This window comes from Aquila chrysaetos, chromosome 9 (genome assembly GCF_900496995.4).
Source record: "Aquila chrysaetos chrysaetos chromosome 9, bAquChr1.4, whole genome shotgun sequence".
NCBI classification, from domain to species: Eukaryota; Metazoa; Chordata; class Aves; order Accipitriformes; family Accipitridae; genus Aquila; species Aquila chrysaetos.
Window position 1 is genome coordinate 43266658 of NC_044012.1, and position 16428 is coordinate 43283085.

At 53.1% G+C, this 16428-nt stretch overlaps 1 protein-coding gene across 3 annotated transcripts in view; it reads right to left on the reverse strand.

Annotated features, from left to right (window-relative positions):
* Nucleotides 1-129: 129 nt before the first annotated feature.
* The window catches only part of NOS1 (nitric oxide synthase 1), a 59822-nt gene continuing 43523 nt past the window's right edge, over nt 130-16428 (reverse strand). For all 3 annotated transcript variants that reach the window (XM_030026266.2, XM_030026263.2, XM_030026264.2), the window contains 12 exons: nt 16219-16393; nt 15665-15803; nt 14803-14881; nt 14075-14268; nt 13269-13438; nt 12816-13026; nt 11983-12070; nt 11565-11686; nt 10846-10994; nt 10038-10232; nt 8959-9077; nt 130-7955 (listed from right to left, as the gene is read on the reverse strand). In XM_030026266.2, the coding sequence (XP_029882126.1) occupies nt 7940-7955; nt 8959-9077; nt 10038-10232; nt 10846-10994; nt 11565-11686; nt 11983-12070; nt 12816-13026; nt 13269-13438; nt 14075-14268; nt 14803-14881; nt 15665-15803; nt 16219-16393 (1657 nt within the window). In that variant the 3' untranslated portion in view covers nt 130-7939. The remainder of the gene's footprint in view (nt 7956-8958; nt 9078-10037; nt 10233-10845; nt 10995-11564; nt 11687-11982; nt 12071-12815; nt 13027-13268; nt 13439-14074; nt 14269-14802; nt 14882-15664; nt 15804-16218; nt 16394-16428) is intronic.

The window sequence follows — 16428 nt, forward strand, 5'->3', positions numbered from 1 at the left end:
ATTGACGCCACCATCCTATTTATAGCGCTCCGGCATTACAGGTAGCGAACCAGAGCAAGGCCAAGATATCAGGAGAGGCCTTTCAGCATTGAAACTCAAGCTATAAGAGAAGAACAAGGTCTGCTAGAGTTTAGTTCACTTTTTTATTTTGACTGTAATGCAAACAGGCATAAGTATTCCATAAAATCAGAAGATTGGAACTATACAGAAAGAGGTGCATGCTTTAGAACAATGTGGATATCTTGCAAACAGAGCCAGAGTCAGTCCGAGAGAGGGGGCTGGAGTACATTGTACGAATGGCAGAGATTTTAGCAGCATTGAGAGCTCAGAGGTAGGGGAAAAACATGTTTCTGACCGCTTAAAGCACTGGTATGATCAAATACAACACCGGCTCATTCCTGCTCCCACTATCCCCACCCCTTTACTCCTCAGAAGAAACCTACCTTAGGATCACACGAAAAACTACAAAATAAGCTAAGCCCCTCTCCACACATACCTGTCTTATGGGATGCAAAGTGAGAGTAAAGACAATGTGCCAGTCTTAAATCATGGCATCATTTTATAAACCAAATGAAGGCACAGTGACATGAGGAGGTGCTGAGGGGAGGGAGGAAGGAGCAGGAGGACCAGAGAGCAGCGAGAGGTTCGAGTCCCATCTAGCAGAGCAGAATTTACCCACACCTGAAAAGTTTAGAAAACCTCTGCAATGGGAAGTTTGGGAGTTGCCTGCCCCAAAGCTGCTACCCTTCACAGACCGGTCCCCTTTCTCATCTCGGCACCACTGCTTTTCAGGAAAAAGGCCACCAGAAAAAAAAAAATTCCAAACCAACCTTTGAGGCTTACGCTTTTCAAAGGTGCCTAAGGGAATCAAGGGAATAAATCCCTGTTCCCATTACAAAAATTAATTGGCACTGAATATCAAATTCCCTGGGCGGCTGGCAGAACTCATGTTTCTAACTACACGCAATCTAAAAAGCAATGAGTCCTGGCTGAAAGTCATCTTACTCTGTTCATCTACTGCCTGGGGAATTGTGTACACTCTAAAAGAGCTGGGGATGTTGCCGCAGACCAGGGAGCCTATTCTCAAGCTCTTTTCAGCGTACAGATCCCAGGGTTTTTTGAAGGCATCTCAAGGCAGCAGGGCACATTTAACATTGGGAATTGTGGACATTTGCCTATTTTGTAGAATTCTAGCAAAGCAGAAGTTTTGCATTGACTTTCATTGGCTTCAAAGCCATCACTTCAATGCTGGGCACGGGGAGATTCTGAAACACTGTCTTCTGTTTCTGGACATACTGTTGAGTACTGTAAAGTGTATTTTGTTAAGACATGATTCCATGCCACGATCACACAGAGAGAAAAGTAAAAAAGCAGGCTCAGAAGCAAGTGGTGTTAATGTCTCTTCTTGGAGTTGAATACATATCAAGGCAGTTTTGTTGCCCTTGGAAAATTTTTAAATCTCCATTAGAAATTATTGTGGGAACAATATATTTGATTTAATCCAAAACAATTTGATATACTTTTTGTTTGCTTTCCCCACCCAGAACCAACACATGAAAACAAAGCAACAAAAAGAAGCCCCAAATCAATTGCTGTTTTAGATAATTTTTTCCAGTATTTAGTCTTTAAATTTTTAAAGTATTAAGAATGCCCCCGGAAGAAAAATACTTTGCCCAGTGTTATTCATGAGCAGGTTTCTGAACCAGCCCTACAGAGAGCTGCATGCAAACACTGCAGTCAGGCCGTGCAGGGGTCTACCCGCAGCCCAGCTCCGCACTCCTGCTCTTCCACAGCCCCAGAACAGCTTCTGCAAGCTTTGGCCCGCGGATACAAGAGAAGCCCCCGGTGCCTTGCCCACTTCCCTGCTGTGGTAATGAGGAGTAGCTGCAAAGCCTTGGCCTGTAGGCTCCTGTTAAATGAGGGATTCTCAGGGCAAGGCTCACAGGTTGGATTTTCTTGCTTTTGAAGTGCTTCCTCCCTCCTCCCTCCCTGAAATCTGGCCAGGTAGGTGCATGGATGAGTAAGGCAGGAAAGCAGCAGCCCTCGCAGTGAGACGCTCTCACTGCTAAACAAGCTGCAACTGCTCAGCTATGAACTCACAATCTGGTTTTTTTTTCCTGCGATTTCGATGGCTCAAACTTCCATCACAGCCAAACATCTGTAGGGGTGGAGGCCAAGAGTTTCTAGTCTACTTCATTCCTGGCACAGCAGGAAAAAGGTGTATCTGCATTACAGTGCTTAAATATTTCATGAGTTGCCCTTGTACCCATGCTAAAATCAAGCCAGTTTTGACCTCTGGTAAGGTCTGTTTTACTTCTGGAACCAAGTGCTTTAAAGCAGCAATCTCACGAGCTTTTTCCCACTCCCCTGATTTCCTATTAAATACACATGGCCATATGGAAGAAGCTAGAGCTCAGATCTCCCTGTCGAGGGTAGATTTCAAATGGATTACTAGAGTCATGCATTGCAGGCAAGTGCAAGTGCAGATTGACACACGCAAAAATACTGCCGTCATGAAATTGCTGCCGCTGCTGCTGCTGTGAAAGCCTGATCCTGCAAGCTGCTGAAATCCCCGATGCCACTGAAGCCGGTGGGTGTGGAAGGCATTTTGTGTCTGCCTGTCTGTAGGACTTGGATTCTAGACTAATATTTTCCAAGTTCAGGAATACGGTTTTCAAGAGCATTCATCACTGGCCAAATTTTGCTCCTCCTGTTATAGCAGAAGAAATTGTCACAACAAAGACAGAGTTACAGCAAAGTTGAATGGTCCTGAAAATGTGTCTCCATCTGTTCTGTAAAGGGACTGTGCTCCTCTCTGGAGCTATCAAAGCAATTGCAAAGTTATCAGAGCAATTCTGAAGCTGAGAACTGGTCCCCAGTGAAAGCAGGAACAAAATTTGGTTTTGAGCATAAAATTCTCCTTCCAAAAAATGCTGGGAACTCACTGCAGCTTCCCCACAGGTATAAATCAGAGGACTGTAATGGCTTCAGTGGTCGTAAGTCGGGAGGCAGCAGCTTTGGCTTGGGCTTGGTGCAAGTCCACGAGGCTTCAAGCACAAACACCCTCTCCCCCCTGCCCCCAGCTTAATAAAAACACGGTCTCCGTGTATGTGGTAGGTATTTGCAGACCTGTGGTGCTTGCAGAAGGTGGTGTCCAGTTTGCACCCACATTCTAACCTTGCACCACCTCCATACCCCTATAAAACCCCATCACTGGGAGATTAATTGCACAGCACGGCTGAGCTGGGCTGTAAGTTTGCTCTCAGTTATCCTAGGGGCAATTTGCCCACCAAGAATTTCACTTGTAAAATGAAGTCACCTGTTCCCCTCAGCCCCCAGTCTCTGTGTGCTAGGAGCATCTCCGGAGAGAGCAGGAACGGGAGGGCAACCCCGGTGCAATAGTCTCTTCCCAGCACAAGGCACTGTAAGTCCGTTGCCATTCCCAGGACCTGCCCTTGCCGAGCAGCTCGCTGCACCTTTTGGCTGGGCAGACAGGGCTGAGAAGGAGAAAGGAGGGATCTCCAGAGGGAAGTGGTAGAGGGAGCCTGGGTTGCAGCCTGGGACGGGGTGAGAGGCATCGCATACTAAGAGTAAAGGAACTAACGGAGCAATCACAGTTAGGCTGGACACAGGTTCATGCAGCTCCTGTCTCTTCCCATCTCCTCTTCTGCATAGGTGCAATCACATTTGCTCAGGACACAACTGCAAGTTTGCCGGTCACGCACGGACACGTTCACACCCAGAGCAGTGTGAGCCAGAGTCCCCTGCTTGCCCCTGGGGACGCATAGGCACAGGACAGGGACAGGGAGTGTGGACAGCCCAAACTCAAACCCCATTTCTCTGGCCAGTATGGATGTGACTGGCTTGGTTCCTCTAGTGCAACGAGCTCAGGCCTACCCAGCACCGATCGTGGAGGTTTCATCTTTGTGAGTCTACTCCTGATGACAGAAGTCTCATTTTTTTCCTGCTGTCTCTCGTAAATAGAAGAACAACAAACTCCCAGGCAGTCCTTCTGGGGAGATGAAACCTCTGAAGTCATCAACAGCACAGGCAGTAGATACCCTTGCACTAAATGAACAACTTATTTTTCCCTGCTGGTGGACACAGCAGGTTGGGAAAACAGAGAACCATTTCCCATGAGTTTTCAAGTTCATATAATAACTCTCTGTGGATGTTTGAAAGACCTATGGATTAAAACCTTTGTGAAAAAAACCCACTTCATGGTGTCTTGTAAATCAAATCTCCTGTTTAGAGAAGAGCCTCTATATGTTTAATATCTGGGGAGTGAAAAGGAGCAGAGCTGCTCAAAACGGGCAGTGGTGGTCGTGGACATCCTCCAGGAGAGGGACCGGGACACTGGATCAGGCTGGGTGTCCATCAGGTCCAGTATCCCCTCGCCGCGGGAGCCGCGTGGGGCTGTGCAGGAGCCTGGATGAGCAGCAGGTACCCGGAGGTGACAGATTTGTGAACCGAGTGCCCAAGAGGCACAACCCATCCATGCGTGACACCCCGAAGCAGCTCATGGCACCGGTCTGCGGCAAACCCCACCTCGCTCTCTGCCGTTTATGCATGCCGGAGATATTGTGGCTACACCCACGCATCAGAAATGTCACACCGAGATGAGCAGAGTCTAGACAACTGGTGGAAGAGCTGCATTTGTGGAATGATAAAGCAGATCCACAAGTTTATTTCCCCCTTCACTGTGGGAGAAAATTAAGCTCGAGGGGAGTGCGAAGCCCCTGCAGGTAAGGGGGATGAAGGAGAAGTTAAGACGTCTGAGACTGACGCAACAAAAACCAATGAATCAAAATTCCCAGTGGTGCGGCTCATGAGGAGCGAATGGTCCTACTCAGGCAGAGGGAGCAGAGAGGCAGCTCAGAGCCCTGGGGGACATATTAACTTCGTGGACCTTCACGGCAGGGACGGTGTTTCTTCTCCAGGGCCAGACAGGGAGGCTGGCCTTAAACCACCATTTCCCTGCCAAAAGGCTCTGAAGGACTCACCTACCCGACGCCTGTTGAACTTGAGACGGCTTTGGCTGTCTGCCCAGCACAGACCCCTTTGGAGATCCCACCGAAGGCAAGGCACAGCCCCATTCCCCTCTCTGCTGTGCTTCCCCGCTGTTTTCACTGGCAGCTCAGGTGGAAGGGGGAGATGGAGGTGGCAAGCTTTGGGGTGCAGGAAAAGCAAGCCAATTCATCTCAGACACAGACTCCAGCAGCAATATGACTTCCAGATGGGAGATGTTGTAGTGATACAGGCAGAAGTCAGGACAGGAGAAAACTAATTGCCAGCAACACAGGATGAACTGGAAAGAGGATGAAGACAAGGGCATTTCTTTGGGCACTACCTCCTCTTCAGGTTGCATCGCTCCTTCTACTAAAAGGAAGACCAGAGCACAAAGTCTAGAGCCAGAATGAAATTTCCCAGAAGAAGGGGATGAGTTTGATTTTTTTTCTTTAGCTCTGTTTCTGCAGCCATGGGATTGGATTGGGGGTTAGGGCCAGGCTTGCTGTAGGGCCAGGGAGTTGTGTCCCACAGACAGGACCTCTGCCCAAATTCACCCATCCCAGCAGCTAAGGGACCCAGCTCCCCCATCCCACTGCCTGCCCTGGGATTAGGGCATAACCCACAGAGGTGGACCATGGGCTTCCCTTTTTCCTGCCCTGTCCTGCTTTCACCTTCAGGTCACAGAGTCCCCAGGCAGTGACACAAACCTGGCCTTGTACCTGGCTCCAAACCCTGCTCTGACTGCCCTGCCAGCCCAGCGAGCTCGGCTCTGGCCACACCGTGGCAGCATTCCTTCGCATTTTACGCCACGCTAGATGCTCTGGTGGGACCAGCAAAACTTGAGACCTGGATCTCAAATTCTCCCAGTGCCTGGAGGCCTTTTGCTCTTGGGTTTTGAGCTGGAGCTGCTTCAAGCATTCTGGGAGTCAAAGCTGCAGAAGATGGTCACAGCAATTGGAGGCGCGGCCAGCCAAGCAGCAGGAAAGGGCAGGAGGTCCTGGCTGAGGGTGGGAATAACTGCACGGCTTGAACCATGGGCTGGGAGAATAGCAAACCTCTTGCAGCTCTTTTTGTTCTGACTTTGGCTTAGGGTAGCTAACCTTAGCCCTCTGAAAGCAAGCTCACCGTCGCAGCTCCTGGACAAACCCTCTGCTGTCACTGGCTTTGGTGCCTTGCTCCATACAAGCATCAGTGCACAGTTCAGCAGAGCAGGGGCAGGAGGAAAGGACCAGCATCTACCAGCTCAAAATGTCAACCCCATATTCCTGCCTCCAGCAAGAGCTGCAACCGTGCCCTGCTGTCCTTGTCCTGGCAATGAGGGAGGAGGACAAACCTTCTTCAGGGTGAGGAAGGGAGGAGAAGGAAGAAGGACACACAAGGTCAGGCATGCTTTACCTTGCAGACAGCTTTTCTCTTTTAAAGGGACTGATACCTTTCTGTGATCGTGTTAACAGATTGCTTTTGGGGCCAGATTTTTGCAGCAGGGCTGAGGTGTGAGCGTGTCAGAGCCCAGAATCACGCAGCATCTTTGCAGCCGATCTCACCTCCCTTCTCACATGAGATGTCCCGGCAGAGACAGCTCGTGCCGCTGGCAGGTGGTGCAGAGCCTACAGAGGGGACTGGCTTGCCACCGTGATGCCACATGTATTTCTCTTGGCAGGCAGGTCACTCCGTGCTGGCACTTTCTGCTCCCGAAGTTGTGGAAGTGGCTGGGGTTTGCTGTCCCAGAACTGCTCATGAGACTGCACTAAGGTGGAGCTGATGCTCTCTGGGCTTTCAAGAGTCCTCGGTCGACACATCCTCACCAAGGACCAGGAGCCTCCGTAACCCTCCAGGTTCTGCCTTCCAAATAGGCTTTGTTACCAGGAGGTGCCTCTTGCAGATGGGGTTGGAGCTGCTTCTCTCCCATCCTTGTAGCTTTCCAGTCTCACCTGGGAGAGGGTTCACACGTTCACAGCATGCAAAGCTCTGGGGTGCAGCCGGTCCCTCAATCTCTCCCACAAGCATCTTGGGTGCAGATCACATATCTCCTGTAAAGCCTTCTGGAGGACAGCCTGGCCCAGCAGCAGCCATTGCCGTGAGTTTTTCCCTAGCATACACATCAGCCTGCGTGTTCAGTGCTTGCTCCTCTGTGGGAGGCCTTTCATGCCAGCAAAAGTGGGGACTGAGCAAAAGGAGAGGCTCATGGGGAACAGGGAGCAGAGAAGGAGGCAAACATAGCACAGAGTCCACTTAGGAGAAATCATGACACGTGAATCAGAGCCATCCCCACCCTTTGGGTCGAAACAGACACATTTGTACCCAGGCTGCTTGGGGATGAGAAAAGTTCATAGGCAGGAGGGCATTGCACATCATCTGCCCCCAGCCTCGGGCATATGCCCAGATCTGTACAAGTCCAAAGGAAAGCCATGAAAATGCAAGGATTCAGCCAAGCCCGGAGCTGGGGAAGGGGGGAGCCTGGGGGGAACAAACCCCAGCTCTGGTCAAGCAACAAGACCTAGCCATTGCCCAGCCCCTGCCACCTCTGCTCTCCCCCAAAACACCAAAAATGCAGATGATCACGAAGGTGGTGATTTCATGCAGCTGCAAAATGCCCTCATGAGAGAAGGAGAAATGTGAAGTTCTGTTAAGAGCCACTGCAGGTTATAAAGCCATCGTACTTCAGTAGGGAAATCCAGGGAAGGGAAAGGGGGTGAAAAGAAACGGCCACAGGACAAGAGCAAGAGAAAGAGGAAGAAAACGAAATAAAAATCATCATCATCATCATCAGGACACAACAACAGGACGAGAGACAGAGCGCTTTCCATGGGCAGATCCCCGCGGAAAAGGAGCCACCGTGTCCGTGAAATACAAAACCCAGTGCCCTCCGGCTGGAGGGGGCAGCAGGTGCTGGGACTGGTTTGGCATCCCCTTGGGGCAAAGGGTCCAGTTAGGAGCAGAAAACCCTGCAAGGGAAAGGGGAGAAAGGCTGACCTTAGAGGGAGCAGTGAGGAGCATCTGAGCACCCTGACCATGTTGTAGAAAGGAATTTACAGAGCCCTTTGCAGCTGAGTGAGGTGGGCAGGTAAGTAAACCTTATCCCTACCTAGAGGTGGGAAACTGAGGCACTCTGTATACAGTGCAGACACCAGAGTATGTGCTGCGTTGGAGAAAAATTCCTACCAAACCTCAGGGATGTTGGGAAACCCACTCTGGGTCAGCGGGGCGCTACATGGCACACCCAGGAGTGCAGGGAAAGGATTGCACCCCAGGCTACTGAGGACCAGGACAAGGAGCAAGATCCAGGCAGCTGCCCATCCTTTATCCTAAATAATCCTGCTCAGCCAGGGAAAATCCCACCACAACAGAGCTGAGCAAATGGCAGGACATGGTAGAGCAGAAACAAACATAGCAAATGTCAAGGTTTTTTACTTCTTTTGGTTGTTTTTACGACAGTGGAAAGAAAAGTCTCTAGAACTTTCCTAACCAGGCATGCAGCAGCCTGGAGACCTCTCCCACCGTGGGTACCTGCTGCCCGCACCCCTGGAGCCAGCCAGGCCCCCCCGCAGCCAGCACTGGAGCTGGGGAGAGCCACCCCTCGGCACCGGTCCTGCAAACCTTCCATCCTGTCATCTGCCAGCTTGCTGGCAGGGGAGCAGAGGCAGGCAGCGGGCAGGACTCTTTTGCGTTGCATCACCATTTGGATAGGATTGTCAGGTCTGAGCACATTGGTACTGCGGGTGCAATAAGCTGGGAAGGCCAGGGGGGATTTGTCCTAGTGAGGTGACAGCTATTTCAGAGAGACTGCCAGGCAGCAGCCTCTCCTTCCAGTGCAAAAATCAAATGCCTTTTCTTCAGCCTCTGCTAAGAAGGACCACATGTGTGCCAAAGTAAAAGCTCCCTTCCCCATCCCGCAGCCCACGCGCTTGGGAGACAATTGCAGGGGTTAAAATAAACATGTCAACTCACTCATCCGTATCTTTTTTGCTCTCCTCAATGAATGCAATAGACTCAGATCTAAGGCGGTTAGTCACCTCGTACGTACGCAGGGTGACTCCAAAAATATCCTCGTGGTACCGGCTGTCATCCTGAAACAGAGGTTGGGAGAGGGGCAGTGGGGAAAAAAAAGAGTATTTACAAACAGTTGGTGTTGCTGCAGCACCAGAAAGCTCTCGTGTTGTGGGTAGGTGCCAAATACACAGCAAATACTTTGGGTCCTGTCACAAGAGCTGGTGGGGCAAGCAGCGCAGAGGGGCAGGAACAAGCAGGGAGGTGAAATGACCTTCCCAAGGTCACACCGTGGGGCAGTGGCGGAGCTGCTTGGTGCATTAGACCTTGTCAACTGCTGCCAACCCAGGGACTGCCTGGCTGTCAGGGGGAGAAGCAGCCCCAGGCCAGCCCGTGTACGAGAGCTTTTGCTTTCAAACCAGCTAAAAATGTGTCTCTGGGCTCCCTCAGGTCCTGGATGGAGTGTGGGGACGTGGTGCAGAAGGGGCAGTCCCATAGGAATCGGGCTGAGTTATCCTCCTGGGCAGAAGCAGAGCCGTTCAAGCATCCGTCCTTGGGCCTGTGTCCCAAACTGAGCTCATTTATGCTTCAGCTGCAATGTCTGCAGCAACGTGTTTGTCCAGGGGCATCATCCACACAGACAGAGGAGATCTGGGGAGGGGGACCCACAAACTGCCCTGTTAGATTGCTGCAGCGATGGAGGGACAGAGGGGGCTAAGCAATGTGAGCAAGCCCTGCCTGGGCTACCACGGGTGCCCAAAAGAGCTTGTACCAGCGCTCAGCACAGCAGCAGGCTCATCGCAGGATTCCAGCGCGGGCTGAAGGGGTTGCAGCCTGGAGCAGAGCTCCTGCGAAGCAAGGTGACTTCCACCGCGCACCCAAAGCTTTGGAAGATCACGCTCCCGACCTTGCCCGGGCACAGGCAGCGTGGGTGGGAGCTGTGATCCCCCCCCCCCCCCCCCAGCACCCGTCTCCTCGGTGCTGCCCGTTCTGCAGGAGGAGGCATCAGGTGCAGCGCCCGTGGTGGGAGCGCTACTCACCCGCAGCTTGCTGATGAAAGCACTCGCCTCCTCCACCGACAGCTGGCCCTGCTGCCTCACGATGCGCTGAATGGTCTTGAGGACGTCCCCGGCCATGGTGACATCCCCGCAGACGTAGATGTGGCCTCCTTGCTCCTTCAGTGCTTTGAACACGGTTTGGGCCAGCTGCTCCTGTAACACGTCCTGCACGTATTTCTGAGGGAGGAGGAGGTGGGAGCTGAGATTAACTACAGCGTCTCAGCCCCATCCACCTGCACGCTCCGGCCAGCTTTGTGTGCACCAGCTGCCTTCGAGGCAGCAGTGCAATGTGTCTTTCGGGGAACGTGCCTGCACCTCGCAGCACCCACAACGATAGAAAAGAGTTGGGGAAAGCAGCAAAGCGTCGTTTTGCTCTTGCATTTTCACACCTTCACCATATATCTCATTGCCAGGCCTGCTCAGGGAATCTGGACCAGATGTTTGCGCTGGCTCTGGGCCACGCCACCGGGTGACATCCCTCCTTGCCCACTGCTTGGCAAGACGTGCCTTTCCCCTCCTCATCTGCTCCCGCCTGGTGAGGACGGCTGCAGCTCCCCAGGGCGAAGCGTGAGCGATGTGGGCACACATTCAGGCTGGTGCAGCGATGGGGATGCGCCCTGGGAACGGGGCTGCGCTGGGAAGGGCATGATCCTGCACACTTATGCAACCAGATCATCCCAGGGCATGAGATGCCGTGGCTATGCCAAGGAACCAGCACCTCCACACCGTGCCGGCTGGCCACGGCTGCCCAGGGCTGCGCACCAGGACCGGAGCAGTGCCCGCCACGCACCTTTGGTTTGTCCGGTTCCCGGGAGTAGGCTGTGTACAGCTCTCTGAAGACACCTTGGGTTTTGGCAAAGAGCGTCTCCTCTTTGTAAATGTGGTCGATCTTGGACTGCCGGCAGCCAAATACCAGGACCATAGGACAAGGCTTCAGACCTGGGGGAGAGATGGGGGAAGCAGTTAGCCCGGGGACCACCGATACCCCCCTTTCTGCAAGCCACCTCCCTTCAGATCTGCCAGCAGCCCCAGCATGCTGCAGAAGACTTCCAGGAGCCTTCCCTGGCCAAACTGGGGGGGAGTTAAAACCAGCAAGGAGGAGGTAATGCACTGCCTGAGCCAGTACACGGCCTGGGGTCACATGGCAGGGGCACTTGTGCCAGGTTTTGGGGAGATATTAAACTTTTTTTTCCTAAATGCTCTAAATGCTCAGTGAAAAATGTATATTTTACATAAATCTGCATTAAAAGGCCTTTAAAAACCAATGCCAGCACTAAAGTACTGCCATAAAAAACTCACAAAGTTTTACAGCAGGATTTTCATGGCGTTTGTTTTGGGAGTTTGGGCTGGCCTCCAAGCTTACACTTGCGACAGCCGCTGCTTCAAGAAGCCCTTTGCCTCTGCTGGGGCAGCCGGGGCAGAAGACTGGACCCCCATCCCCACGCCACCAGCCCAGGGTTCCTGAGCGCTGCTTGAGATGAGAAACAGGAGGAACAAGCGTCAACCCACCTTTGTGCTGAATTTCAAAAAGCCGCTGCTGCCAGAAGCTGCGGAAGGGGGCGACGCCGGTGCCGGGGCCGATGAGGATACAGGGCACCTGGGGATCCTGGGGGAGGTGGAACCCGGGCGCGCTGCACACATGGAAGACACCAGTTAAACCCAAGCAGGATGCTCCCTCCCTCGCGTCTGCCCGCAGCAAGCTGAGACACCACCCAGAGAGGGAGGGGTAGAAAACGTGGTGAAATCCCAGAAAGTGACATTTTAGTGCAGAAGAATTGCACCCAAGAGGGACTCATTTGCTCGCAAATCCAGCCTGGTTTTCTCTGCACCCTTAGTGCTTTGCAAAGAAGAACTGAGGGCAAAGAGCTCATCCTGCAAGGGGGCTCACCCCATCTTTTTCACCCCTTGCCTCGTGTGGACCACTTACCCTCTTACAAAACAGGGCACTACTTCATCGGTCTGTATCCGATTGAGCCAAGAGGAGCAGACTCCGTGGTGGATTGGTCCTTCTCCATCTAGGAGGGGAGAAAAGGAGGTCTGTACTTGGCACACCAGTCAACTACTCCAGTTGCTTTTCTGTCTGAAACCTGCCCTGCTATTTCCCACATACACACCTCACTGAAAACTTTAGTATCTCTGCATCCATCCCCCACGAACTTGGCAGAATTTTGGCACTTGAATCCCTCTGTGGAGCTACCCAAGTACACCCAGGACCCAGCCCTGGGATAGCTGGACTTCCACAATACTTAGGAAGCACCCAACTTCTCTTTGGTCCTTTTTGGGAGAAGCAGCATCATGCTATGGTGCTTCCAGGCACAAGCCCTCCATGGCAGCTCCAGATGAACAGCCAGTGTCTTCCCCTGTGTCCTGCCTGCTGCAGGGGGGACGGGGCTGTGTCCATCTACACCATGACCAGGGCTGCTTGGACACCTCAGTGCTTGCACAGGTACAGAAATTTGGCTAGTTGTGGCAATGTGGATTTTGGTGTGACGATCTCACATGGAGCTTGGAGCCGCCATGGCTGGTACCTGACCCAGATCTGGCATCTCTGCAATACACTGCCCTTTGATCGATGGCCATTCTCTATAACACGGGACAGCAGTGTCATGGGCTGAAGGAATCTAGTCACTGCAGCAGGTAGAAAGGCTTTAAAATAACATCTCTCTGCCAAAGACCTTGTGGTGCTGCCCATGTGCTGATGCTTTTTCCCTGCTCTCCACACCAAGCCTGTCTCCACTGAGCCCTGCATGAGCATGGTACCTCTCGTGCGATAAGAGACCACTGCCACGGTGAGGTGGACCTCGCCTGGGTACATCTCTGGGGAGGAACTGATGGAGTAGTAGCGGGGTTGGAGGAGGGGGAGCTGTGTGAGCAGCAGCGTGGAGGGCATCTGCACCGAGGGGAACTCCTCCAGCACCTCCACAACGGTGGGGTTCTTGGACCACTTCCATTCCTCGTACTCCTGCAAGCCCTGCAGCCAGGGAAAGAGGGAGGGAGGGAGGACAGAGCTGCAGCATCAACCTCTTTCAAGCCAGGTGCCTCAACCGATATCCCACCGAGCCTATGGCAAAGCTGCAGTGGGTGGCAGTGAAGGCAGGCAGGAGGAGCCCTGCTGTCACGGGTAGAGACTCAGCCTAACCACAGTGTGGGATGAAAATGCCCTGGGGCTGTGGTTGCCTCCAGGGCCTTGGGGTTTGGGGTCTGAGGCTTTACCTTGCTAAGGACCTGCAGACGTTTCTTCTCCTTGTCACTGGTGGCCAACAAAGCAAACTGCTGCAGCAACAGGGGTGTGGGAGGGGTGGTGATGTCCAAATAGTACTTAAAAGCCTGGAAGATGGTGCATGGTGGGACACGGTTCTCGTCTGTCCAGTTACTGATGACACCTGCCAGGAGGGAATTCAGCACAACCATGGCATCAGCTGAGCGTAAGAGCCAAGGTGGACAAATTCTTGCTTTCATTCCCCTTATCAGCTCTGAGGCAGTGAATGATGAAGAGCTGGAAAGAAGAGTCAATGAGATACTCTCATGCTACAAGCGAGATGCTGTACAATGAGCACAAATACGAGTCTGATACTCCACCACTTTCAGCCTCAGCCACTCCGAGTTAGTAGTTTTCCATCTCCTGTTACACTGTGCATGGCAGTAGGGTATCAGATTTATCCCTGAAATATAGTGTTGGGATGGTCCATCAAGATCTCGTAACTATTCTTTCCAGTCCTAGACATTGCTCTTTCCATGAGAATATAAACACCTTTAATTTTTCTGAAGAATAAGGAAATATCTTCCCCAGGGTCCTGCTCACCCTTCAAACCCTTGCTCTACATCCCAAGTGCAGATAAGCAATGGCTCCGGGCAGAGGATGGTTGAAGGAGGTTCTCCCAATCCAGGCAAACACAGCAGTGAGATGGGAAATGGTTTCTCCTGGGGGCCACCTACCTCCCCGAGGAGCTACAAGAACTGCTATAGGGGATGGGCGAGGAGGAGAGACGCCACCTCTACACTGAGATGGTCCTGGTTACCTAGAGCTGTGTTCCTCTCCTCCAGGAGCTCCACCTTCACCAGCTGGTTGGCCGGAGGGGCATCTTCAAGCCTGTCGATCAGGGCATTGACCAAGTCTTCGTGGTTCCCTGGGAACACGCCCAAGTGGTCCCCAGGCAGGTACTGGAGTTCCTGGTGTCCATTGGTGTGGAGGCGCAGGAAAATCGTCAAGCGGCTACAGGGAAAGGAGAAAAAGCAGGATGTGTTTTGGGGGAGACCTTCAGGGAGTCACTGAGCTCTGGCCTTAAGAGCCACTGGGTGTGCTGGGCAGTGGTGGCATCTCCAAGCGCTGGTGCCCCGCTGAGCATGTCATCAAAATTGCAGCAGGGAGCTAGAAAGGAGACTGCAGTGCCCACCTCCTCCTGCCACTGACTCACCCTCAGGGACTTTTTAAAAGGGAAAAAACAGTTTAACCTCTTGCTTCAGCAATTTTATCCTTTCTTTGCACCCTACCACTCCATAAATGCAGCCACCCATCTTCTCATCCTTACAGGCAGCAGGCTGATTTACGTAGTGGCAGAGATTTCACTGTATAAGGCAGGAAACACCCTTCACCGGGTTCAGCGTGGCTTCCAGCCTTGGTGATGATTTGCACAAAGACGGTATCCACGGGACATTCAGGGGCCAACGGATAGTTGCAGCACCGCATGCACAGATGCTTGGGTGCACCACGAGTGCATTCAACTCCCAGGACAGCCGCATCTCCTACCTGGACTTTGGGCTCTGCAGGTTCTGGCGTGTGATAAGCCGGGCTGCATAGACGCGTTTTTTGTGGATGCTGTACAGTCCTGCAGAGGAGAAGTCAGTGAAGCAACGCAGCAGAGCGTGGCCAAGGCAGACAGCTTCTGGCTTTTGCAGGGCTGTTGGCTGCTGCTGCGGGTTCAGCCCTTTGGACAGGAGCTGGCTGATGCCAGCCGCAGCGAGCGGACCGTGAGCTCAACCACCCTTCTGCCCCCATCTCCTGCAAAGCTTCAGCGAGCCTGGGGGATCAGAAACCCCAGGGGAGAACCAAACACATGTCCCTTTTGTTAGTGACTGAGGAGGACTCCGAAACCACCCGAACGAGGAGCGGGGACGTGCCCTCACGTGCAGGCATGCACCTCTCGCTGCCAGTACCACCTGGCTGGTAGCAAAGTGCCTGAATTCAAGAAGAGCTAAGCCAGTGCGGCAGATCATCAGCTGCAGGAGCCGTGCTGAGGGGCCAGGTGTCGGTGGGCTGGACCTGCCATTGCACCGCAACGCTCGGCGGAGCGGCATTTGGACAAAGCGAGCTTGGAAAGCTCCCAGGTTTCCAGCTCTTTGCTTCAAAAAATGGGGTCAGGAGGAGGGAGATCAGATCGTATCCCAACATCTCTGTTACGGATACAGACGGGGACCAGCCAGAGGGGCTGAGACCATCACAAACTGCTCCTTGGGCATGTGATGGAGGGGAAAGGCAAGACTGAAATGCTGGGGGTTTAACACAGAATAAGTAAGGAGGTTTGATCCCTTTGCCCCTACCTGAGCCCACTACGTCTTCTCCTCCACCTGCCCCACGCCCAGAGCCCTCCGGAATGACCCCGTCTTTGTACCTTGTGTGAGCTCCGGGGCCTCAGCAACATAGGTCAGGCGAAACTTGCTCCTCTTCCAGCTCCGGTCGTTGCTGATGAGGGAGTTGTTTGCTTTCTCGATGTTGACGTCGTCGCCCACGCAGAACACGTCACACGCTGCCTGCAGCACGCACCAGGCTCTCAGGCATCTTCCCGCTGCCCCCGGGCTTTCCGACCGAGCCCTGTGACCCCCCTTGTCCCACCCCACTTTGGCCAACACATGGAGAAGCAGCCCCCAGTGATGTAGGGCTGTACCAGTGGCCATGGGCATGGCTCGTGGTGCCCTCCTTCCCCAGGCATCTGGGATAATGAAGGAGTTCAACACAGTGCTCACCCTTTGGCAGTCAGCACAAACCAGAGCGTCAGCTCCACCAAAATACGGACAACCTTTTTATTGTGGGCCAGGGCGTTGGCCGGGTGTCCCGGTGTAGGGAAGGAAAGGCTGGGTTTCGATCCAGCTCTAACCAGCAGCTTTGCTCTGTCCCTGTGTCTTTCTCCCCCCTGCTCCTTCTTGGAGCACAAGGGAAGCGGGTTACCTTGAAGACCTTCTTGGCCCAGGTCCTGAAGGACTCCTCTTGGCCACAGAGCTCATCCCCTTCTCCCATGCGGAGGATCCTCTCTCCACCCAACTCCTCCAGGAGGGTGTCCACCGCCCGGGCAAAGGCGCAGAAATGGGGGTAAGCACGCGACCCCAGCCCAAACACGGAGAACCTGCGGAGAGGTGGCACAGCTGTGGCTCCAGAGCT